This window comes from Haliotis cracherodii, unplaced genomic scaffold (assembly GCF_022045235.1).
Source record: "Haliotis cracherodii isolate W230 unplaced genomic scaffold, xgHalCrac1.p SCAF_11, whole genome shotgun sequence".
Classification (NCBI taxonomy): domain Eukaryota; kingdom Metazoa; phylum Mollusca; class Gastropoda; order Lepetellida; family Haliotidae; genus Haliotis; species Haliotis cracherodii.
In genome coordinates, this window is record NW_027266266.1 from 1,533,955 (window position 1) to 1,561,870 (window position 27,916).

Here is a 27,916-nt window from a genome sequence, read left to right on the forward strand (position 1 = left end):
CCCACACTGCCAGAGTGAGGCACCTAACTGCCAGCACACAAAGTCAGCGATCAAGCCACTCAGCCACCGAGGCTCAACCCCAAAAGGTATGAGAATCTGAGAAAGTGTTATTCCAAATATAACATTGTTAACTTACAATCAACAATTTGTTAGACATTCTGGTCACAATTTCCAAATCAGGTTAAAGAAATAATTTGGGTCAAGAAATGGATCTAAAAATGAATCAATTTTCATTTTCTTTCTTTTTTTTGGGGGGGGGGGGGGGGAGGAGTCGTCAGCAGATATATGGGCAAGCAAATCATTTCTATTAGCAAAGAGCACTGGCAAGGTGTGAAGGGTTATAGGATATATATGATGCAGGCTGAACCCTCCTACACTGGCAAGGAAGGTGAGTATAGATACAGTATATATGATGCAGACGCACCATCCTCGACGGGAAGATGGTTCGAGAGTATCAGGGACGTGACTCCTGCAAGACCTACTCACAGCTTAGGACTGGCTCTCCGTCGCAATAACTGGCTGTGATTGTTACCATGGTTACCAATTGAGTATTCACACAGGTAGCACCAGAAAACAAAAATAGCAAAAGTAAACAACAAAGCAGAAATAAAAAAGGCAGGTTCAAGAATAGTTGCATCAATCAGTTTCTTTTTACAGACAGCAATATATTGAATAAACAGATAAGGTAAGACTCACAGGAAATGATGAACGTATATAGCTTACAGGGCTAGCGATGATGCTAGAAGTAGCAGCAAGGATGAACATGTTAACTATGAATCAAAATTTAAGATTGCACTGGCATATAATATATTATCATCCCTTTCATTTGAATAATATCAGTATTTCTATCATAAACCATCTTCCTGAGGCAAGAGAGTTAACTGACTTTAAAAGTCCAGTTTCCACCCTTGCCGAATTAGGCGGGAATTGCTGGGCTCGATCGTAGCACCACCAGTGGCTATTACGAGTTATGTCCCTTCTATGCCTCTCCTATGGACCAATCGGATTCCACCTCTCGTATCACTTGCATTTGCTCCAAAGTAAATGGCGGCACCCAGTCAAGACAATCTGATCAATAATCATGATCTATATTGTGATAAAACAGGTCTTACAACGCGAAGTGCATCAAATCACGTGAGCACCTTGATTGAAAACATGAAAAGATTTGGAAAATATCTGTTGACAACGAGTTGGCGGTGCAAAAGATTTGCAGATCCTGCAATCGCTCGAAATCTGCACGACAGTTTACGAACCGGATTTCGATTTCATTGTGCGACTGTGATTGGACTATGCATAGACTAGTTAGTCCAGCCAAAACGTAACTCCATAATACCAGCAATACCACCCCTCCACCAGTTTGGCAAGGGTGGAAAACGGACTTTTAGAGAGTTATCACCCTTGCCTTGGGATGATGATCATAACCAGACCTGTAAGCACCAACTAATGCAACCCCTTGACAATCCTCAACCTCCAGGTCCACAAATCAACTTCCAGGTCCACATATCTACCACCAGGTCCACACATCAACCACCAGGTCTATATATCTATCACCGGGACCATGTTAGTTACGCCTATCATGGGTTAGTCTAGTCTGCTGTCCTTGCTCTCACACCTCTACAGCACTCTACACAATGAATAATGGAAACCAATTCTTACGAGTTTTATCAACCTTGAAGAAAGGGAAATAAACAACAGATCAAAGTAAGGAACAACACAGAGCAAACAACAGCTGTACAAAACAACAGAAAGTATATCTGAAATGTGTTTGTCCGTGTGTTGCTCCGATACAACAGAAGCCGATAAGGGAGTCAACAAGCATTAAATCATGTTACATATTGTTTTGTTGTTTGTAGTTTAACACTGCAATCAGCAATATTCCAGCCATAACCACAGCAGCCTGCAAATAACAAAGTCTGGACCACACAATCCAGTGATTGATATGAGCAATGTCACAATGTCACCCTGACTATGACACACAATCAACTAAGTCACAGACACTGAGTTGCTGGTACCATGACTCCATGTTATGATTATCTTAATCTTATCTTAATTATTGGAATCACTTCTCTCATGGTGGATGTTGAAGCACTTCTGAGGAAGGCTATATGGCCTAGATAATCAAGCGACATTGTGGGGTCCTTGGAGGTTACATTATATACTTACCTCGCAGAACATATGACCTCGCTGGTCATGTAACCTAGATAATCATGTGACTGAGTTGATCATGTGACCTAGGTGATCATGTGACCTAGTTGATTACCTGACCTAAATGATCATGTGACCTTGTTATGCAACCTGGGGGGGTCAAGTGATCTAGGATCATGTGTCTACACGGGTCATATGACCTACCTGCGGTCTGTTTCCTCCCCGACTTCATCACAGCATCCGTTCATGAGCTGGTTAGGTGTCCACATGATCATGAGGCCCTCCCCACTCTGGTGTAGAGACAGGTACCCGGCAAGGTGACCAATGTCCTCCTTCTGCAACCAACAAACCAACATATCAGAGTCTATCTGGTGTAGAGACAGGTACCCAGCGAGGTGACCAATGTCCTCCTTCTGCAACCAACAAACCAACATATCAGAGTCTATCTGGTGTAGAGACAGGTACCCGGCAAGGTGACCAATGTCCTCCTTCTGGAATCAACAAACCAACATATCAGAGTCTATCTGGTGTAGAGACAGGTACCCAGCGAGGTGACCAATGTCCTCCTTCTGGAACCGACAACAAACCAACATATCAGAGTCTATCTGGTGTAGAGACAGGTACCCAGCCAGGTGACCAATGTCCTCCTTCTGGAATCAACAAACCAACATATCAGAGTCTATCTGGTGTAGAGACAGGTACCCAGCGAGGTGACCAATGTCCTCCTTCTGGAACCAACAACGAACCAACACATCAGAGTCTATCTGGTGTAGAGACAGGTACCCAGCCAGGTGACCAGTGTCCTCCTTCTGCAACCAACAAACCAACATATCAGAGTCTATCTGGTGTAGAGACAGGTACCCAGCCAGGTGACCAATGTCCTCCTTCTGGAACCAACAAACCGACATATCAGAGTCTACCTGGTGTAGAGACAGGTACCCAGCCAGGTGACCAATGTCCTCCTTCTGGAACCAACAAACCAACATATCAGAGTCTATCTGGTGTAGAGACATGTACACAGACAGGTAGACAGCCAGGTGACCAATGTCCTCCTTCTGCAACCAACAAACCAACATATCAGAGTCTATCTGGTGTAGAGACAGGTACCCAGACAGGTAGACAGCCAGGTAGACAGCCAGGTGACCAATGTCCTCCTTCTGCAACCAACAAACCAACATATCAGAGTCTATCTGGTGTAGAGACAGGTACACAGACAGGTAGACAGCCAGGTAGACAGCCAGGTGACCAATGTCCTCCTTCTGGAATCAACAAACCAACATATCAGAGTCTATCTGGTGTAGAGACAGGTACACAGACAGGTAGACAGCCAGGTGACCAATGTCCTCCTGGAACCAACAACAAACCAACATATCAGAGTTTATCTGGTGTAGAGACATGTACACAGACAGGTAGACAGCCAGGTGACCAATGTCCTCCTTCTGAAACCAACAAACCAACATATCAGAGTCTATCTGGTGTAGAGACAGGTAGACAGCCATGTGACCAATGTCCTCCTTCTGGAACCAACAACAAACCAACATATCAGAGTCTATCTGGTGTAGAGACAGGTACCCAGCAAGGTGACCAATTTCCTCCTCCTGGAACCAACAACGAACCAACACATCAGAGTCTAGACAAGTGGCCAATGCCCTCCTTCTGAAATCAACAACGAACCAACACATCAGAGTCTAGACAAGTGGCCAATGCCTTCCTTCTGAAACCAACAACGAACAATCCATCATTTGTGCCTGGAGCTCATATAAGGCATTGTGTAAAGAATAACACGTTCCCTTTGACAGACATGCATGTTTGATTAACAATACAGAATGGAGGCATTATACACAGCACAATCGAGTGAGAGTTGATCTGTGGGACGTACCGGCTGCACCTGCACGTTGTTTTTGCCATACAGCAGAGTAGTCTTGGAGTTCTGGTGCAGTGACTCCACGTATTCCCGGGCCGACATGTGGAACGCCTTCGGGCTGTCCTCACTGCTGGAGCTGGGGTTCCGCCGCAGCTGGGGACACACAGACAGACACTGTTGGTAGATTAGTAGCTGACCACAACCAGCAGGAAATAAGCATAGCACAGATTCACACTTAGGGATCAGGTTCAACACAACTCAGTGTTATATACCTCACATTAAAATTGAAATATTTAAGTAGAAATCAGTTATAATTCCACAAAACCAAAAGCATGGCCCCATGCCAAAAACTTATCTCAGCCAATGTCATTGGTATGAAATTTACAATCTTAGCGCTGAAATGGATTTGTTGAAAAGGGCAACAAGTTACTTTATCTGCCGTAAATCTATGATAGAGCATTAAAGTTACAATCTCAGCACTAAGACTGGCGTAAGTGCATGATAGGGTACTTATGTTACAATGTATTTATGTTATGTCAGTCAGTCTATGACAGAGTTTGAAAAGAGCCATGGATACTTCTTAATGTCTTTTACTTTATCAAAAGAGATTCTTGTCAGTTTTCTTGTGATCGCCTGTATTTAATTGGAAACAATTCTCCTTCAAACTTAATACCTGCAGTCCTGGTCGTTTTGGAGACCCGGGCGAGGTGAATGCATGGTTGCCGCTGGAGTGGATGCGGTGACGCTGAACCAGCTCATCTGCCGGGGGGTCCGTCCAGAAGTGGTCGGACGTCTTCATCTTGGTGTAGTCAAGGGCACACGGACCAACTGGAAACGGGGAGGGAGGTGAAACTGGGTTTAATGTCGTGTTCAAGATTATTGCACTAAATCTCAACTGATGTCATGAACTACTTACATATTCAGCATTATTATAACTCCTTGAATATTCTCAAGTAATTGTTTGCATTATTTCTACTGAATCTCGATGCCGATTGGTCTCTTACTTTTCGTGACCTTTCAATATTTATAATGTCTGAATCCGGGCAGGTAACTTTGAAGATAGGGAGGCAACCTTTATGGGTCACCTGCCCAACCGCCTTGTTGGGTTTTAAATTATTTAAAACACTGGTCATGCAACCAAATATTTCTCCTGCATAATGAAATACCCATTGATACCACATGAAATCAAACTACACACATAAAAATTTGGTCATTGACAATCTTATTTGGTCACACCAACAAGCAAATTCCACCCTCCAGCCATTGTGCCCACCTGGACGTCTTCCCACCCAAGGGCAGCCACGCATGCATGTTCAATGCAGCCATTGTGCCCCCCTACTCCCCATATTGGTGAGGTATCTTCCCATCCAAGGGCAGCCAACCATCCATGTTCAATGCAGCCAGCCTACTCACCATTAATCATTTCACACGACACACACTAGGAACCGAGAACAAGTTCCGCTTTCAGCAGGGACTTACCAAGTAACGATGCGAAGATCGGTCCGTCGACAGGGTCAGCAATGAGAGCGTCCCCTTCATAGTAGCGACTGAAACACACAATACAAACACTCCTTGAAAGCAAGGTCAACTGGAAATTGTCTTAGCTTATTTGTCAGAAGTTCAATCATGCTGAGAAGAGTCTACTTTCTGTTTAATCTCAGAAGAGAGTTACACATGTGTTTGAAATGGTCTGCATTACAGGATCTTCACTGATATTTCTCCAAACATAAACATAAGTAGGTCAGCCAGTTGTTCACTTTCACGGAATCGCCAAATCCTATGAGTGAGTGAGTGAGTATAGTTTTACGCCGCTTTTAGCAATATTCCAGCAATATCACAGCGGGGGACACCGGAAACGGGCTTCACACATTGTACCCATCTTGGGAATCGAACCCGGTCTTCGGCGTGAGGAACGAACTATTCAACCACTAGGCTACCCGACCGCCCCTCCAAATGCTATAAACTGAAGATACATTGATAAAGATACCAATAGCCATATAGGGCTTTATCAAGGATTTCCAAACTAAAAATCTGTATTTTCTTAAAGTCAGTGGTATTTTCATATTTCATTCAATGGAACATGTAAAACAAAACTTCACAGCCCCTTCCTGTTTATTGGTCCTGTTATCAGTGATAAACATTAGCTGTTACCAAACCTTAATTCTAATTTTGGAATTTTTGCTGACATTTGCTTCAGACTTGGGACCAAATATTGGTCTCTGAGCAGGTCCATATGAAACCCCACCAGAACCTGTCTACCAATCTCATTACCGTATTCAACGTAATAAGCACCCAGGGCGCTATCAAAATGAGAAATATGGGGCTCTTATTAGAATATTATTTTGGTGGAAAAAAAGAGAGTTGAAAGATAAATTTTGTGGTTTATGCCGACAGCCTGAAATTTTTATGTATGACAGATATATTTTTCCAGAATTTCATTGCCCATAATTAAGGGTGCATATAACACACGAGTGAGTATTATACGCGAATAAATAAGTCTTGTGTACATTGATCAATCGGAAGGGGTGCTAATTGGGATTGTTCACTAGTCAATATGTTAGCAATTATCGCCGTGGGTACTTATTACGTCGACTACGGTGTATCAGATTTTAGTTCTTGCCACTGCAAAACAAAGATCTGGGAACTTTCAAACAAGAATAACACTCTTGTTACTGTATTGAAAAAAAATGTATTCATTATAATCAAAGTACCATCTGGTTTTATTCAAAATGGGGGCGGTCGGGTAGCCTAGTGGTTCAAGCGTTCGCTCGTCACACAGAAGACCCAGGTTCGATTCCTGACATGGGTACATTGTGTGAAGCCCATTTCTGGTGTCCCCCGCCGTGATATTGCTGGAATATTGCTAAAAGTGGCTTAAAAACCATACTCACTCTCTCACTCATTCAAAATGGATGTTGTATTATTGTCTCATTGAGAACCGTTGATGTAATTGTCATGTACATGATGTATTACAAACTTGTATACATTCTGTGTGAATGATGTATGGGATTTTATTAATACAACCTCAGTTTATATTGTAAGATTTGAACGTTTCTCGCTAAAATATATTTTGCATTTGAACAGAATGTAATGAACTAGGACAGTCACTCATGAGGTTACAATCAGAACAAACAGACACTTTGAAACTTCTTTTTAAGGTTGTTTGCTGGATACCCGGTATCATAATGTGAAAAGCCTTATACAGATTTACCCAAAATAATATACTAGAGCACATTCTCAAATTTATATTCTCCTCAAAATTATTTAATATTAAAAATAGCTGAAAATACAGGGTTTCAATTCATGATAAATTGGTGCAACTATTTTGGTGGTGCAACCTGATTAATTTACTGATGCAGGTGGAAAAACAGAATGAAATCGTACCTGCATCCCATCTAAAAGTACCAGTAAAATAACAAATGTGACCTTCAATAACCTTGAACAAGACCTCCAAGGATGTTAAGCTTGAGCCCTATATTATAAAAGTTTCTTAGCAGTGTTCCCCAAATACACACGCTAAGTCTTGTGGTGTCTTCATGTCAATAGGTGCAAAGGTAAACAACGACGTGAACAGATTGACCTCCAGTCTTATTTACAAACAAGTTCTAAGTTTCACAGCTTAGGAATACAAGGCACTTGTCACTCAGTATTACGGACTACCTCCCGTGACTTGCCACTGATTTCAACACTGACAGATCACTGTAACAAGACCTGGGGAGACATGGCCAAGACAATAAAGGGCTTGAAGACATACATATACGAAATCTTACCACAGAGTGATGAGGATCTGGTTCGCCTATCTTGTGTTGTGAGATGGGATTAACATAGTTTGAACATTACTTAAGCCATTCCACAGTATGTCAGACTACCGTGGGAGCGACATCTGAAGTGATGCAGTCCCTCCACTGAAGGAATTGTTGACTTACCTGTGATTTTGTACCAGGTAGTCTAGAATCTTAGCCAGCTGTTTCTCAAAGATGGCAATTCTCAGCCACAGATACTTAGGGTTGAAGGACTGGAGTGTCCGTCTCGTCTGATTCTTGTTATTGTCAAGGGATTTCCTGAAGCAGAAGAAACAATATATAGATACATGTAACCAAGAAGAAGTGGAGAGTTTGACATAACATTTAGTAGAACTCGAACCAAACAACACCAGGGGACACTACAATGTGCTTAATGGTAAAATGGTAACTATAATGAGGTGATTATTATCATTTATCATCCAAAACTGGCTCCCACAGGAGATATCGCTTGGATTAGATCGAGCTATATCTACACTGTAGATATCACTGCAATGAAATCACATCACAATGCTTTGCAGACCATTGTGACGTCACTGGTTACCATGACGTCACAATCAAATGACATCACTAATGGCTCTGCTACTGAAGCTGTTAGCAGTACTTTTTACACTGAAGTCACTGCTAATTACTGTCTACATATTGAAAAAGTTGGAAGAATGATGTTGGATGATAAATAAAATCTCACCCTCATGTCTTTTGATATCAATTATATCAACACTCATTGATAAAAGTGGCAAAAATCGTGGGAATTTTTCCACGTTTATCAAGTCGTGTTGATATATTTGATAGCAAAAGACACTCGGGTGAGATTCTCTATGTATTACAGAAATGTTGAAGTCGAAATGTGCTTGTCCCAGACACAATCACTGATTAGTCTAATATCAAAACACAGCTTGAGATTTTTTGGTATCAAATGTCCAGTAAAGTCTGTTGTGCAGCCTGTTTATCTGTTGTGCAGTCTGTTGCTAACTGCAGCCTGCACTTGACGCAGTTGAACACAAAACACGAAATTTCACCCTGGTCTGATCACCGTTATTTTTTAGCCAATGTTGGATCTGCTATTCAGCAGCCTCAATTCTCCATTTACACATGACCACGCTTCATCCAAGATCAAGATGACATAATTCTATAGAAACATTGTCTTGTTGAAGCCAATGGCAATGGTTATCAGTGGTACATAGTTCCGTAATGGCCGATGGTGAAGCGTCCCCATCACAGGATCAGTGAGTCCTGCTCCCCAGAGGGGGGATGAGGCTCCAGCAGCAGACGCCTTACCAACATTCAACTGAGAAAACATGAATGATTTCACAACGATGACAAAAAAGTTAATCAACTGGGCTTTTGATTGCCATTTAATGCCAGACTTTGCAATAATACAGCTATAGTACAGAGGCCTGTAAATAATAGAGTCGGGACCAAACAAACTAGTGATATTACGAGCAGGACACAATGCTAGGCAATCAAACAAATCACTGACTCAGACCAAATGGTCCAGAAGTCAGATCCAATATCCACACAGGTTGCTCTAAGTCTCCTGATCTAACCCAGGATCCCCATCGGCTTCGACAAATGAGCATGAAGCGTGATACATCAGTCTAAAACTTACAGAAGACAAAGATAACAGGAGTCTCCAGAAGATGACAAATTCCCCCTGCCCCCATAATAGCTAAAGGTACCACATCAGCCCCTGGTTAATACATGTACCACGTTTGGATAAAAAAATCATTCACGGCTTTCAAGTAATCTTCCAGAAACGAAATACGGATAGATGGATTGACAGACAGACAGACCAGACGACGACTATATCACCCCGCATTATATCCCTGAAAAAAAAAATGACACCAGAGTAGAAATTTAATGTCATATATTAAGTATCTACAATACTCCAACCCACCACTACAGTCTGGTGGTCTGACTTATACTGGTATTGTTTAAAGTAACGATTTCATATAGAAGATTCCTCCGGGCTGCGGGATAACCATGATAACACTGCCCAATCACACATCAATACAGCTTGTGATGGCAAGCTCGGACTCATCAAAGTTTTACCCTCAGAAGAACAAAGTCATTAACTACAATTTCAGAGCACACAGATCCGGATTCCCATTAGAGACGTGACATCAATATTTCCCAACAGCTGACGTAATTCTCCGACTGTTGGGAACGAAAATGGATGCATCAAACAGTCGTCACCGACGGCTCAGCTGCCAGGTCGTTATTTCAGGCCATCCACATCAACGCTAACGTGAGAGTGAGATCCAGGGATTATTCCTCCTTTGAACAGTATTTCAGTATGTGCAGCTTGATGTGGGATGAAAGATCAGTGATGACAGCCCAGGGCTGACATGAGTTCAGGCCCACAGTGATGCAGGCGACAGTGATGCAGGAGGTGACACAATCCATGTACACTGAGGGGACACAATCCATGTACACTAGAGGTGACACGATCCATGTACACTGGAGGTGACACAATCCATGTTCACTGGAGGTGACACAATCCATGTACACTGGAGGTTACACAATCCGTGTACACTGGAGGGGACACAATCCATGTACACTAGAGGTGACACAATCCATGTACACTAGAGGGGACACAATCCACGTACACTAGAGGTGACACAATCCATGTACACTAGAGGGGACACAATCCATGTACACTGGAGGGGACACAATCCATGTACACTGGAAGTGACACAATCCACGTATACTGGAGGTGACACAATCCATGTACACTGGAAGTGACACAATCCACGTATACTGGAAGTGACACAATCCACGTATACTGGAGGTGACACAATCCATGTACACTGGAGGGGACACAATCCACGTATACTGGAGGGGACACAATCCATGTACACTGGAGGGGACACAATCCATGTACACTGGAGGGGACACAATCCACGTACACTGGAGGGGACACAATCCATGTACACTGGAGGGGACACAATCCATGTACACTGGAGGGGACACAATACACGTACACTGGAGGGGATACAATCCATGTACACTGGGGGTGACACAATCCATGTACACTGGAGGTGACACAATCCACGTACACTGGGGGTGACACAATCCATGTACACTAGAGGTGACACAATCCATGTACACTGGAGGTGACACAATCCATGTACACTGGAGGTGACACAATCCACGTACACTGGGGGTGACACAATCCACGTACACTGGGGGTGACACAATCCATGTACACTAGAGGTGACACAATCCATGTACACTGGGGGTGACACAATCCACGTACACTGGGGGTGACACAATCCACGTACACTGGAGGTGACACAATCCATGTACACTGGAGGTGACACAATCCATGTACACTCGAGGTGACACAATCCATGTACACTGGAGGTGACACAATCCATGTACACTGGAGGTGACACAATCCACGTACACTGGAGGTGACACGATCCATGTACACTAGAGGTGACACAATCCACGTACACTGGAGGGGACACAATCCACGTACACTGGAGGGGACAATCCATGTACACTGGAGGGGACAATCCATGTACACTGGAGGTGACACAATCCACGTACACTGGAGGTGACACGATCCATGTACACTAGAGGTGATACAATCCACGTACACTGGAGGGGACACAATCCACGTACACTGGAGGGGACAATCCATGTACACTGGAGGGGACAATCCATGTACACTGGAGGTGACACAATCCACGTACACTGGAGGTGACACAATCCATGTACACTGGAGGAGACACAATCCACGTACACTGGAGGGGACAATCCACGTACACTGGAGGTGACACAATCCATGTACACTGGAGGAGACACAATCCATGTACACTGGAGGTGACACAATCCATGTACACTGGAGGGGACACAATCCACGTACACTGGGGGTGACACCATCCATGTACACTAGAGGGGACACAATCCACGTACACTAGAGGTGACACAATCCATGTACACTAGAGGGGACACAATCCATGTACACTGGAGGGGACACAATCCATGTACACTGGGGGTGACACAATCCATGTACACTAGAGGGGACACAATCCATGTACACTAGAGGTGACACAATCCATGTACACTGGAGGTGACACAATCCACGTACACTGGAGGTGACACAATCCATGTACACTGGAGGTGACACAATCCATGTACACTGGAGGTGACACAATCCACGTACACTGGAGGTGACACAATCCATGTACACTGGAGGGGACACAATCCACGTACACTGGGGGTGACACAATCCATGTACACTGGAGGTGACACAATCCACGTACACTGGAGGGGACACAATCCATGTACACTGGAGGGGACACAATCCACGTACACTGGGGGTGACACAATCCATGTACACTGGAGGTGACACAATCCACGTACACTGGGGGTGACACAATCCATGTACACTGGAGGGGACACAATCCATGTACACTGGAGGTGACACAATCCACGTACACTGGAGGTGACACAATCCACGTACACTGATGTTGAACACAATTGCATTAAACAACCAACAAACAAAAAAGTTTTTAACCTTGTTAGTCCACTTGCCCTTGTAAGGACAACACACAGCAAACCTTTAGACAGTTTGGCAAGGACTAAAGGACAATAGCTTATTTCTAACGCTGAACCTGTAGAAATTAATTAACAACACATACAGCGCCATATATCCAGCACTGGCCATATTCAAGGGTTGCAGACATGGCACCATGATGGCCACGTCAACCTGCTCAAGTGAGTGTGCCAAGGACGAAGTCAAGGCCGCCAGTCAGCGGGAATCTGTGTCAGTCTGACAATAAAGTGGGTGGCTGCAGCCAATCTATTCTCCATGTCAACCGACACTCCACTCTCCTGACATTTGGCTCACGGTTGACTTCCACATGCGCCAACTACATGAAGCCAAGCACACTAATCACCTCCAACAAACACAAGCATACTAATCATGTGTGGATCGTGTGTAGACTGACTACTGTATACCTTATTTCTGTGGTAAATGTATCAGCTGGAATGGGTGATGATGTTTGATTTTACATCGCTTTAAAAAGAATTTCAGTAACACGAGATGTCAGCTTCATGTTTGAGGAAAGCCAGAGGTGAGCCAATTTAGCCCAGTGTCCGAACCCTAAATCAGTGATAGAAACTAACATTTTTAGTCCACTAGTCTTTATAACGATAACATGTAGCAAAACCCTTAAAAAAGACAAATTTCTACTGGTCCTTATGATACCTTTACTATTGGGCAGTTTGGTAAGGACTTCAGGACTAGTGCCAATTTCTAACGCTGTAAAATTACCAATAATTACCAATTTTTAACCGGTAAAATTAGGCTTGGACCGGTAATTCATGTGACTGCCAGTCCCGGTGGACCGACAAATATAGTACCTTATTAATCTTTGATGTTGAACAAAACATCGACAGAATACTTTTCGAACAAGTCAGCATGTCTGTTACCACCAGGGTTTCCCCTGGTCTATTTTTAGTGCAAGGAAATAACATTTGCTTGGAGCATAATGTTGAATGAATAAAAACCAGGTAAAGTTTGGCAAGGACTACAGAAATAGTTCCACTTTCTAACACTGGGAAAGCCCAGAGTGATGCAGGTCTTGCCTCTCTCCTGAAAGCCAGGATGACAGGCAGGTGCTCACCTCCACTAAGAACGGGCATAATCAACAATCAATGGTGAACCGTTGTAGGGATGAAATTATTCAGATAAAAATACATTTCAGAATCAGGATATTTGTGATTTTATTTGACACGGCACTGCTTGTTTGTAAAGCAAGATTAAATAAATCTGTTTGTTGTAATTATTAGCAAACAATGTGGCTATAGATTACACTATGAATAAAATTATCATCCAAAGCTGAGTCAACAAATACATGTTATCATGAGAGTGTATTTGGGGATGGTAAATACCATGTATTTGGAATGCACTTTGTATTCTGTGTTAATTCCAAAACTAGGATAGTTACACACAAGCATGATAACCTCTTTAACATAAAATGTCATTCTTAAAATCTATCGTCGAAAAAAGTATTCTCATCTCTTACAAACAACACCTAAACATAGCATGACTTCCTGGAATGTGTGCATTATTATACAAGGTCAGTGAATAGTCAGTTGGAGAGTGACGACGGTCAATATAGTTACAACTGAAACTTGTTTTTTAGACAGTGGCATAACCACCATTTGACCAAGAAATGTACGTATACTCCAACACAAATTTGACAATGTCAGTGATCTCTTTTCATGACAGTGCATTAGTCCATCAGTCCACCCACAAGAGTAATTGCCCTTTGTCAAAGGGAAGCTACTCTAGTCAATGAGTGAGTGAGTTTGGTAAAACAACACTTTTAACAGTATTCCAGTTATATCGCGGAATAACAACTTAATGTGGGAAGAAAGCCCAAAGTGATGCAGGTCTCAGATGTTTACCACTTCGGTGAAAACTACGAGCATCTAGTCTATGAAACGTCAGATATATTCTTAGAGCCTGTCTGGCTTGTCATAACATTGCGAAATGCTGTCAGATACACAATGACTAATATATGTTGTTTAGGTTGTGGAAACCCCCCCAAGCTGCAGAGGTATAAAAGCACATAAATGGTAACTGATTGTGCTAGTGTCCTCACTAACATTACTTCGCAATTTATGTCTCCAAAATTGCCAAAGTTTGTAAAATGGCTGAGCTACACCCATGTGAGACACTGACTGTCAGTGCCAGGTGCCAGGCTGTTCTTTTGATAATCCATCTTCCCAAGGCAAGAGAGTTAACTGACTATAAAAGTCCAGTTTCCACCCTTGCCAAACTAGGCTGGTGTTATGGAGTTACATTTGGGCTGGACTAAAGAGTCTATGCATAGTCCAATCAAAATTGGGCCACGGAATCGTAATCCGGTTCGTTAACTGTCGAGCAGATTTCAGTTGGTTACAGGATTTGCAAAGCATGTGCACCGCCAACTCGTTGTCAACAGATATTTTCCAAAACTTGTCATGTTTTTAATCAAGGTGCGCACGTGATTTGATGCATTTCTTGACGTAAGACCCGTTTTATCACAATATAGATCTTGATTATCAATCAGATCGCCCTGACTGGGCGCCACTATTTTGTTTGAAGCAAACGCAAGTTATACGAGAGGTGGAATCTGATTGGTCCATAGAAGAGGCTTAGAAGGGACATAACTCGTAGTACCCACTGGTGGTGCTACGATCGAGCCCAGGAATTCCTGCCTATTTCGGCAAGGGTTGGAAACTGGACTTTTAAAGTCAGTTAACTCTGATGTTGATGTTGATAATCAGGATAATGACCACAGTCATCCCAGTAATCTGTCCAGAACCCTGATCATCATTTGTGACCCGATCGTCAATAAACGAGCTCAATGCCCTTGGGCTTCTTTACATAACACTTAATAATACTCTAAGAATAATGATGATTATATTTGCATTGTAAAGGTAGGAAAAAGTGATGTAACGAGATATTCTAAGTGGTATGTTTATAGAATTATCTCCCGTATTTGACATGCATAAGAATAAACCCTTGAACTTTGAATTTTGAGTTAACTGCAAGTTGCACGTGCGAATGCATCCCAAGCACGGTACCGCTTTGTGCACAGTTGTCCACAAATGACCCCAATGTGTTAAGGCTCCTCATTCCGTCATTCTGGTTTTTGTATAACTTCCGGCGTACCTGAAGTATGGTTTTGGAGGGTACGAATAAATGGCGACGAGATGAGCATGTGTTGGAGTCATTCTCAGTAATATGGCGAATTAACAAATAGTAGCAGAAAGTGTCCATATAGCGAAGGTTGTTGTTATCGTCTGTGACGGTGAAAAGCATATTTGACTCTGAAGTATGTGAAGCTTTAGGACACTTTATTGACTTTCAAGTTTGAAGACGGTCCACGTGCGAAAACATGGCTACCATGAGATTGAATCCCCCAGATTTGGTTAAAGCTGGAAATTATGAACGATACAAACAAGAACTACTAGCTTGGAGACAGATAACTGTTGCAAAAACGACTGAACAAGGCATAGCTGTAGCGTTGTCGCTTCCTTATGACCATCCCGTATGTATTCGTGAAAATGTGTTTGACCACATGAACGTTGTCGATTTATCAAAAGAAAATGGTCTCGACATTTTGATCAAGTTTCTTGATGAACATCTTTTAAAAGATGATTTGACAGATAGTTTGGAAAAGTTTGAAGAGTTTGAAGATTTTCGTAGAGAGAGAGAACAGTCCATTAATGATTATATTACAAAGTTTGATTTGATGTACAACAAGATTAAGAAGAAAAATATGACATTGCCTCCCAAGATTTTGGCTTTTAAGCTGTTGAGACGTGCGAATATCTTAATATGGATTAAATGATGCTGCTCGTCAGTTTTATCACAGTGTAGTTGAAGAACTTGTCAAATTAAAGTGTGAAGAATCACCTCTAGATCCAGCTTTCTTCTATAACAAGAATGATTCTGTGTTGCGTGGTATGCTGGTGAGTCATGTGGACGATTTTTTGCATTGTGGTGAACCAGACTTTGAGTCAACTGTGATGAAACAAATGCATCACAGATTTCTTGCGGGAAGGCTGGAGGAAAAGAGTTTCCAGTATATCGGGTTTGACATTATGCAGGATGAGAGTGGTGTGTTCATGGACCAGTCTGCATTTATTGAAGAAATACACGTTGAGGTGATATCATCAGATAGAAATGCGCAGAAAAGGGAGTCACTCACGCCAATCAAAAGCACAAAGTTTAGGGGTATAGTTGGAAAATTGAACTGGGCAGTTCACGGTTCGAGGCCTGATTTAGCCTTTGAGATGGTGGATCTTAGTATGAAATTCAAAGCAAGCACTGTGTGTGATCTTATCAGAGCTACGAAAGCCTTGAAAAAATTGAAGTCTGTTTCAACAAAAGTGTATTTTCCTAGGCTGGATGATCAATTGAAATGGCGGATTATTGTGTTTCCAGATGCTGCTCATGCAAATGTGAGTGATGGCATTGGCAGCGTGGGTGCACATGTGATATTTCTTGCTGATGATAACAATTGTTGTGTTTTGTCATGGCATTCTGGCAAGATAAAGAGAGTGGTTCGTTCCACATTGGCTGCAGAGGTCCTTAGTCTTCTCTCTTTGGAGAGTACGAATAAATGGCGACGAGATGAGCATGTGTTGGTGTCGTTCTCAGTAATATGGCGAATGGTTTTATCTGCTGATATATGATATTTAGGATATGGAAACACACAAGGGCAATAATCTCTTCATCATATAATTTTATTCATAAAATAATCCATGATTGAGACGTAATTTTAGTCAATGAAGTATCCTCATGGCCCATGTGCGAATACAACATTTGAGTGAACGGCCCATTATATCACATCGCCAAACCAAAATGATTCCAGCCCGGGAATTCCCTGCATCAACCAAGTCTGACCACCCCATCCCATTACTCACCTCTTACGACAAGCAGAGTCGCCTTTTACGGCAAGCATGGGTTGCTGAATACCTATTCTAACCCGGATCGTCAAGGGTCTCTGAAGTATTGAAACCCTCCTAAACCATATTAATGTTTGACATTACGGTTATTATAAGTACCTCAAGACATTAAATCCTAATTTAGTTTGAACGCTTGTAAATGATAAAAGTGAAAATAATACATTACTTTAACTGGGACGTAATGAATCTACACTGGCAGTTATTTGACAGCAATGAATCACCTGAGTGAGGTGTCTAGAAGCAGAAGTATGCCACCTGGGATAGCTTGATTGTGACCGTTATGTAGCCTCAGCTCAAATCAATATCTGGAGGGCGCGCTCATCTCAGGAGATTGCTGCCTTCAATCAGTTGTCAGGAGAGTAGTGTGTACACAGGCAGCTCCTATCGGCTATTAATGATGAATGACATTGTGACATACTTGCAGTTGTTAATAGCTAGGTAATTATAGATATATCAGCCTACCTCACAGAATGTTGTATGGAGGAGCCAATCAAACAGGGTAAAGATTACACCGCTTTACTCAGTTTTACAGGTAATTCAGCAGGGGTTACCACACTTTTTTCTATTTTTCTTTTTTTTCCCATGTTTTACTAACAATAGTTAGGGAAAAGGAAAAACAAATTTGTCTATCTCAGGATTTGTTTTGTTATATGGAATATGTCTGTTTGGGTTGGTCAGTCTAGTGGGAAAGAAAGCATTTTCTATTTGTACAGTAGCTGAGAGTGTCATCACAGGATATCTTCCTCTTTATTTGTAGTTGTCTCGGTGTAGCTTTCCAAAACCATTAAAAACAGAGCCATCGGACATCGATTCCAGCAATTATCAAGAGAAACATGACGATTAAACATGCTTTTTTCAATCAAATATTTATTTCTTTTACATGCAGACCCGTGAAGATCCTGGGTAGAATAAGTCTTCGGCAACACATGCTTACCTTAAAAGGTGACTATGCTTATCGTATGAGGCGACTAACGTGGTCGGGTGGTCAGGCTCGCTGACTTGTCATGTCATCCTATCCTAATTGTGTGGATAAATGCTCATGATATCAATCACTGGATTATTTGGTCAAGACTCAATTATTTACAGACTGATGTCATATAGCTGGATTATTGCTGAGAGCTGCGTTTAAACAACAAACAAACAATTTTTACATGTATTTTTGTTATTTCCAAGTCAGTCACCTGTGATAAATGTCAACCATGTTTCCAGTTGCTACCCACTGTCAACAGCCTCTCTGATGATACTTGGGTGGGGAGTCATGACAAGACCAACTTGGATGGGGAGTCATGGTGACACCTACTTGCATGGGGAGTCATGGTGACACCTACTTTGATTGGGGAGTCATGACAACACTTACTTGAATGGGGAGTCAAGACAACCCCTTCTTGGATTGGGGAGTCATGACAAGACCAACTTGGATGGGGAATCATGGTGACACCTACTTGCGTGGGGAGTCATGGTGACACCTACTTTGATTGGGGAGTCATGACAACACTTACTTGAATGGGGAGTCAAGACGACCCCTTCTTGGATTGGGGAGTCATGACAAGACCAACTTGGATGGGGAGTCATGGTGACACCTACTTGCATGGGGAGTCATGGTGACACCTACTTTGATTGGGGAGTCATGACAACACTTACTTGAATGGGGAGTCAAGACGACCCCTTCTTGGATTGGGGAGTCATGACAAGACCAACTTGGATGGGGAGTCATGGTGACACCTACTTGCATGGGGAGTCATGGTGACACCTACTTGCATGGGGAGTCATGATGACACCTACTTGGGTGGGGAGTCATGGTGACACCTACTTGGGTGGGGAGTCATGGTGACACCTACTTGCGTGGGGAGTCATGGTGACACCTACTTGGGTGGGGAGTCATGGTGACACCTACTTGCATGGGGAGTCATGGTGACACCTACTTGCGTGGGGAGTCATGGTGACACCTACTTGGGTGGGGAGTCATGGTGACACCTACTTGCGTGGGGAGTCATGGTGACACCTACTTGCGTGGGGAGTCATGGTGACACCTACTTGGGTGGGGAGTCATGGTGACACCTACTTGCATGGGGAGTCATGGTGACACCTACTTGCATGGGGAGTCATGATGACACCTACTTGGGTGGGGAGTCATGGTGACACCTACTTGCGTGGGGAGTCATGGTGACACCTACTTGGGTGGGGAGTCATGGTGACACCTACTTGCATGGGGAGTCATGGTGACACCTACTTGCGTGGGGAGTCATGGTGACACCTACTTGGGTGGGGAGTCATGGTGACACCTACTTGCGTGGGGAGTCATGGTGACACCTACTTGCGTGGGGAGTCATGGTGACACCTACTTGGGTGGGGAGTCATGGTGACACCTACTTGCATGGGGAGTCATGGTGACACCTACTTGCATGGGGAGTCATGATGACACCTACTTGGGTGGGGAGTCATGGTGACACCTACTTGCGTGGGGAGTCATGGTGACACCTACTTGGACGTGAAGTGATGACAACACTTACTTGGATGAAGGGTCATTTTGAGTCTCAATTTCAGCCAGCTGTTTTGTGACGGTGGAGGCTGAATCACAGTTTTTGGCGATCTTCTGCAGGAGTGCTGTGGTGGTGCTGTGCTTGAACAGCCCGAGGGCTCGCTTCTTGAGGCCATGCAACAAACAGGCCTCCACGGCACCTGCAAACAAAGTACAGTCCTGTAATCAATGGAAATGAACAGTTTGTAGGTTTCACACAGCGACAAATGAGCACCAGGAGTCAGTGTACGCAGTGCACAAAAGGTCAACAGTATTGCAGGGAAAGAAATTAGGAGTGACGTGTCTTTCTATGTCAGGAATATCACAGCCCCTCCACAGTTCTATCAAAGGCATATCCCAGTCACATGGCAGTCCTACCAAAGTCACATGACAGTCACATGGCAGTCTTACCACAGTCACATGACAGTCACATGGCAGTCCTACCACAGTCACATGGCATTCCTACCAGTCACATGACAGTCCTACCAATAACATGATAGTCCTACCACAGTCATATGGCATTCCTAACAGTCACATGACAGTCACATGACAGTCCTACCACAGTCATATGGCATTCATACCAGTCAGAGGAACATGGCAGTCCTACCAAACAGATGGCAGTCCTTAGTAACCACATTCACATGGCAGACCTTACCACAGTCACATAACAGTCCTACAACAGTCACATTACAGTCACATGGTAGTCCTACACATTTGAAATGATAAGAAATACAAACATGCTCAGACAGTCCATGTCAGATTTTCTTCACTCCAACACTGATTTGTGACCCCCATTTATTTCATGTGACCCTGAAGATCATCTCCTCCAATGACCCCCAGAGGCACAGATCAAGGTACATCCCTGTGTAATTTACAGGCTAAGACATGCTGGAACATCTCAAGCTGTCTGCTCAATGTCAAAAGATTTTTCTTATTTTCAAAAGTTTGCTACTGGTAGTGTATATAAATTCATATATATAATCCTAATCTGGCAGAGGTGATTGGTTGCGTTTGATTTCCCTGTCGTAATGTGCACAACCAAGTCATTCAGTGAAACATCAGCATTAACACAAGTGTTTTTAAGAAAATGAGGAAACACAACACATTTCTTCCGATTGCTTGCTCACAACCGTTACCATGGTTACTGGCACTCAGGCCAGGAGGTCGAAGGTTATGACTTAACAGGCCAACAACATTACATGATTACATTACATGATTACATTACATGATTACAGTACTTATGCAGTAATTAACATCAGCTGGATTCCTTGATTCTTTGCCTGTGCAAATATACATTTCTTTTGCTAAGTAGACATTGAAAACAGTCCAATTCTTGAGTACATGATTTCTGATCAGCTACAACAACATCCTAACAAATCAGGTCACCTGCTGCCAATCATCTATTGTATATCATGTACAATATCCAACACACATGTATATTAACACTGTTATTACACCATATTAATTACTACCACTGACAGCTGCCATTAATAAAAACAAGAAACCCTTTCAAGGCTTGCAGTGTTTATACAGTGAGGTGCATAACAATAAAATACCAGCTGACGTAAACACCGTGATAATTGATCATTATCAGATGTGATACAACTAGGCTTTTATTTGACTAGCTCCTATTTCAGAAAATATTGACAAAATTGGTTTGGTGTACAGCACGTTCGTCATAGGGGATTGTGGGTAAGCAGATCACATTCTGTATCAACGTCAGAGATGATTATTTTTCCATTCCGAAAACCAATCCGGCCACCTAACCAGTGGAATCCAGCTTTGACCATTTGTAAGAAAAAATCAATGGCAGATTGACGCCCACGCACAGAGTTCCTGGCAGTCTTCCCATCATGCACTGTTGTGTGCTCTCGGAGTGCAGGAAAGTCTAGCACCACGGACTCAACACACTGATTGAAAACATCAGCAGATTATAATGATACAAACTTTTGGAGATAATTTGGCTGTTTGCTGTTGGGAAATCGCGAGGCAATTCACATGAAGATTACATGTGAAAATAATTCCTCCAAAGCCTGCGATGACATTCCAGGGATCTCAAAATTATTGAAAGTACGACCCTAAAGTGAATTAGTTGAAGACATCATTTGACCTTGAGAATAATTTGTCACCTCAAATTTATGTCCCAAAACAAAAAAACCTCATATATCCTATGGCCTGAATGACTTACTTCAAATGTATTATCTGACTGACTGGATGGAGCATGTCTGCTGTTGGTTATTTGATTGACTAGACGTAGCATGTCTGCTGTGGCTTTATTTGATTGACTAGACGTAGCATGGCTGCTGTTGCTTTATTTGATTGACTAGACGTAGCATGGCTGCTGTTGGTTATTTGATCGACTAGAGGTAGCATGTCTGCTGTTGGTTATTTGATCGACTAGAGGTAGCATCGCTGCTGTTGGTTATTTGATCGACTAGAGGTAGCATGCCTGCTGTTGGTTATTTGATGGACAAGAGGTAGCATGTCTGCTGTTGCTTAATTTGATCGATTAAAGACAGCATGTCTGCTGTTGCTTTATTTGATGGACAAGAGGTAGCATGTCTGCTGTTGCTTTATTTGATCGATTAAAGGCAGCATGTCGGCCGCTGGACAAAATTGTCATGTAGGAACACTGTAGCAACAGCAGAGATGCAGAGATGCAGACACACACTGTGATGAGCAGACCTCATTCAGACCACCAATCAATACCAATCAGTCCTAATCAATTCACCATCCAAACCTGCCCATACGACCAGGTGCGGACACTGGACAGACTGTCATAATCAACACAGAATGCCTCACAGATTTCAATACTACTACTAGTCTATTCACAAGGTAAACAATGACAGAATGATACAGTGAGGAGCTTTTCATATTAATAGTGACTGTAGACTGTTATAACCACAGGGACTGTGCACTGTTATAACCAGTGACTGTACACTGTTATAACCACAGGGACTGTGCACTGTTATAACCAGTGACTGTACACTGTTATAACCACAGGGACTGTGCACTGTTATAACCAGTGACTGTACACTGTTATAACCAGTGACTGTACACTGTTATAACCACAGGGACTGTGCACTGTTATAACCAGTGACTGTACACTGTTATAACCATAGGGACTGTACACTGTTATAACCACAGGGACCATACACTGCTATAACCAGTGACTGTACACTGTTATAACCATAGGGACTGTACACTGTTATAACCACAGGGACCATACACTGTTATAGCCACAGGGACTGTACACTGTTATAACCACAGGGACTGTACACTGTTATAACCACAGGGACTGTACACTGTTATAACCACAGGGACTGTACACTGTTATAACCACAGGGACTGTACACTGTTATAACCAGAGGGACTGTACACTGTTATAACCATAGGGACTGTACACTGTTATAACCACAGGGACTGTACAATGTCATAACATCAGGGACTGTACACTGTTATCACCAGTGACTGTACACTGTTATAACCACAGGGACTGTACACTGTTATAACCACAGGGACTGTACACTGTTATAACCATAGTGACTGTACACTGTTATAACCACTGGGACTGTACACTGTTATAAACATAGTGACTGTACACTGTTATAACCACAGGGACTGTACACTGTTACAACCACAGAGACTGTACACTGTTGTAACCACTGGGACGATATGCTGTTATAACCACAGGGACTGAACACTGTTATAACCTGTAACTGTACACTGTTATGACCACATGGACTGTACACTGTCATAACCAGTGACTGTACACTGTTATAACCACAGGGACTGAACACTGTTATAACCTGTAACTGTACACTGTTATGACCACATGGACTGTACACTGCTATAACCAGTGACTGTACACTGTTATAACCATAGGGACTGTACACTGTTATAACCACAGGGACTGTCCACTTTTATAGCCACAGGGACTGTACACTGTTATAACCACAGGGACCATACACTGTTATAGCCACAGGGACTGTACACTGTTATAGCCACAGGGACTGTACAGTGTTATAACCACAGGGACTGTACACTGTCATAACCACAGGGACTGTATACTGTTATAACCACAGGGACTGTACAGTTTTAACCATATGGACTGTACACTGTTATCACCATAGGGACTGTATACTGTTATAACCACAGGGACCATACACTGTCATAACCACAGGGACTGTTTTCTGTTATAACCACAGGGACTGTACACTGTTATAACCACAGGGACTGTACACTGTTTTAACCATATGGACTGTACACTGTTATCACCATGGGGACTGTACACTGTTATAACCACAGGGACTGTACACTGTTATAACCACAGGGACTGTACACTGTTATAACCACAGGGACTGTACACTGTTGTAACCATAGGGACTGTACACTGTTATAACCACAGGGACTGTACACTGTTATCACCAGTGACTGTACACTGTTATAACCACAGGGACTGTACACTGTTATAATAACAGGGACTGTACACTGTTATAACCAGGGACTGTACACTTATCATGGTTATAACTGTAGGGTTCAGTCATCGCATTGTGGTGGATCCCAGCTTGTGGTGGATGCATGACAGCGCGGAGCTCTGTGGTCTACATTCTGACACATACAGTTCCACTACTCGACACACTTGTCTCCAGACATCTGTTGGTGAAAGCTGTCACCTCATCATCACAGCTGGCATCGCAAGCATGGAATAATAACCACTTTGATTTTGATTACTCATCACTGCATATCATGCCTAACTACCTCAGGCACCGTCAAGGTGATTTAAACACAGCTGATGGCTGAACAGTTTTATGGATCTGGACTCCATTAGACATACAGTACAACTGTGTCAGAAGGGTTTCAGATGGCTTCATTTTCTAGGGAATTAACAGATAAAAACTGTCCTATAGATGATGCTCAGTCATTAGAATAAGATAAATGCTGTTCAGCTAGTTCAATCTACACAGTGAGATATATAGAATACTAAACGAGCTCCCGTGTAATACCAATTTTATGAAACGAGTGAATAGTTCTGGTATCTGACTCGCTTTCGCTCGTCAGATACCAGAACTATTCACGAGTTTCATAAAATTGGTTTTACACGGGAGCGAGTTTAGTATTTTATTTATTACTGGACATTCATAACGTTTTTAGAATTATACTGCTGAGTGTGAATAGGCTGACACCTACACGATCCACGGCATAATCCAACTGAGTTAACACAGTTATACTTCAAATACGTCAAAAGTTGAAACGTATGAATTTAATACCATCCAACGGTCCACCTTTAGAATCCAGGCGTCCGTTCCACAAAATTATCGTAGCGTTAAGGTTATCGCAACTCATATACTTTACTTTAGACCAACGACTGTCGTTGCGCTACAGTACGATCGCCTTGTGGAACGGGGCCTTGCATCTCAAAGTTTACAATCACGTCACAATACCCGATGACGTAATTTGTGGAATTTTGTAGCAAGATCCTACGGCGAAACAATGCCATGTGACGTCAACCTAGCAACAAGGTTGCTGGGGTCATCGAGTGTGCATAAGCTCCCCTCAGTGATCTATCATCTCCACACGCAATGTCGATGAATAAGCCAAGGGATGTTGAGAGCTTTCAATATTTGTTCGTGAAACGTGTTCCGAGAGTACATAAGCACGCGTTTTGGTATTACACAATGTGTAATACAGCTGTATGTTTATTAAACGGGTGATCTCTTCACGGGCAAGTAATAAAATATGTTATTCAACATGTACAACCTACAGGGCGAGATAAATATGTTATTCAACATGTTCAATCTACAGGGTGAGAATATTAATCTTTTATTCAACATGCTCAACCTACAGGGCGAGAAAATATGTTATCCATGTACAATAACATAAACCAGGCATTCCATGACCACATATTACTGTCGCATGTAACTCTGCTCATATGTTCCTAGGTCCTGATGAGTCTCTGGCAGCAACATCTGCCTTTCCATGACCACATACTACTGTCCCATGACACAAGACATCAGTGAACACAACAACATTTATAAGCATGTTTCTTCAGTAATGTCTCTGATTTCTGTCTTAACTTTCCCTGAGCAGCACTCAGCTAATTACCATCATCGGGTGACCAGGCAGAAGAACCAACTAATCAATCCCGACGGCAGGAGCACCGACCTGACAAACTGCTGTCGTGCTGTGTATCAGCTGTCTGCCATCGGACAGGCCTGGTAGTGGATCAGCTTGTCTATTACCTTTGGTGTCAATACATGATTGCAAAAAGTGCAGTATCATGTATCGTAACCAGAGTCCAAAATGAGACATGAAAGTCAAGCAGTTCTTGTCACAAATAGCACAGGAATGATCCCTATGTCTCCAGATCCCCATTGATTTCTTAACGCGCAGGTAAGTTTGTGATGCATGGTGGCTGCATGTCCTACAGGCACATCAAAGGCAGCTCCAGCAGCTTCTGGCATGACACGAGTGTAATGGCTTCTGCCGAGACCTGCAACACTTCAGCCTGGTCTGTCTCCCATATCATGGTGAGGTGAGGGTTTAACGCTATGTTATATGCCACAGTTTAACATGGAAATCCCACTCAGACACAGTATACTGACTCCCAGCCAACCAGTCCTTGTTATGTCCCCTTAATTTTGTTTGTTTGTTTGTTGTTTAACGCCATACTCAGCAACATTCCAGCTCTATGACGGCAGTTTGTAAATAATCGAGTTTGGACCAGACAATCCAGTGATTGACATCATGTCTCAGCATCGATCCATGCAATTGGGATACTATGGCATGTATCAACCAAGTCAGCGAGCAAGACCACCCGTTCCCATTAGTCGCCTCTTCCAACAAGCATAGTCACCTTCAACGAAAAGCATGGGGTTCCTGAAGACCTAATCTCACCTGGATCTTCACAGGTCATATTCCTTTAATGCTGAGCCAAGCATGGTAACAACAAGTACCATCTTTTAACATCTTTTGGAATGATACAGCCTGAGGTTCACACAATCAATGTCTGCTCAACCGGAAGACGCTCTACTCACCAGACTACAGGGGCAGTCCTCCACTACAAGACTAGCTCAAACAAAGGGTCAACCAAAGGGTCAGCTCAATTAAAGGGTCAGCTCAATTAAAGGGTTAGCTCAACCAAAGGGTCAGCTCAATCAAAGGGTCAGCTCAATTAAAGGGTCAGCTCAACCAAAGGGTCAGCTCAACCAAAGGGTCAGCTCAACCAAAGGGTCAGCTCAATTAAAGGGTCAGCTCAACCAAAGGGTCAGCTCAACCAAAGGGTCAGCTCAATTAAAGGGTCAGCTCAACCAAAGGGTCAGCTCAACCAAAGGGTCAGCTCAACTAAAGGCTCATCTTTGCCCAGAGTGGGAGTGAGTGTATTCTGCTGTTGGGAATGAAGTAATGAGCCATTACTGGGCCACTCAATGATCTGGTAGAACTCAGGGACTTCAGTAATGAGCCAGTACTTGGCCACTCAATGATCTTGTAGAACTCAGGGACTTCAGTAATGAACCAGTACTGGGCCACTCAATGATCTTGTAGAACTCAGGGACTTCAGTAATGAACCAGTACTGGGCCACTCAATGATCTTGTAGAACTCAGGGACTTCAGTAATGAGCCAGTACTTGGCCACTCAATGATCTTGTAGAACTCAGGGACTTCAGTAATGAACCAGTACTGGGCCACTCAATGATCTTGTAGAACTCAGGGACTTCAGTAATGAGCCAGTACTTGGCCACTCAATGATCTTGTAGAACTCAGGGACTCCAGTAATGATCCAGTACTGGGCCACTCAATGATCTGGTAGAACTCAAGGACTTCAGTAATGAACCAGTACTGGGCCACTCAATGATCTTGTAGAACTCAGGGACTTCAGTAATGAACCAGTACTGGGCCACTCAATGATCTTGTAGAACTCAGGGACTTCAGTAATGAACCAGTACTGGGCCACTCAATGATCTTGTAGAACTCAGGGACTTCAGTAATGAGCCAGTACTGGGCTACTCAATGATCTTGTAGAACTCAGGGACTCCAGTAATGATCCAGTACTGGGCCACTCAATGATCTGGTAGAACTCAGGGACTTCAGTAATGAACCAGTACTTGG

General features: G+C 43.0%; 1 protein-coding gene across 11 annotated transcripts in view; it reads right to left on the bottom strand.

The window, feature by feature from the left end:
- Nucleotides 1–27,916, bottom strand: part of LOC139456080 (small G protein signaling modulator 1-like) — a 74,572-nt gene that overhangs the window by 36,239 nt on the left and 10,417 nt on the right. For 6 of the 11 annotated variants that reach the window (XM_071237594.1, XM_071237597.1, XM_071237592.1 and 3 more), the window contains exons 3-8: nt 19,800–19,968; nt 7,936–8,070; nt 5,489–5,556; nt 4,683–4,837; nt 4,025–4,183; nt 2,350–2,480 (exon numbers count right to left, since the gene is read on the bottom strand). In XM_071237594.1, coding sequence (XP_071093695.1) covers nt 2,350–2,480; nt 4,025–4,183; nt 4,683–4,837; nt 5,489–5,556; nt 7,936–8,070; nt 19,800–19,968 — 817 coding nt within the window. Of the gene's footprint in view, nt 1–2,349; nt 2,481–3,065; nt 3,111–4,024; nt 4,184–4,682; nt 4,838–5,488; nt 5,557–7,935; nt 8,071–19,799; nt 19,969–27,916 lie in introns of all 11 variants that reach the window. The other 5 variants (XM_071237601.1, XM_071237600.1, XM_071237599.1 and 2 more) reach the window with 2 other exon arrangements.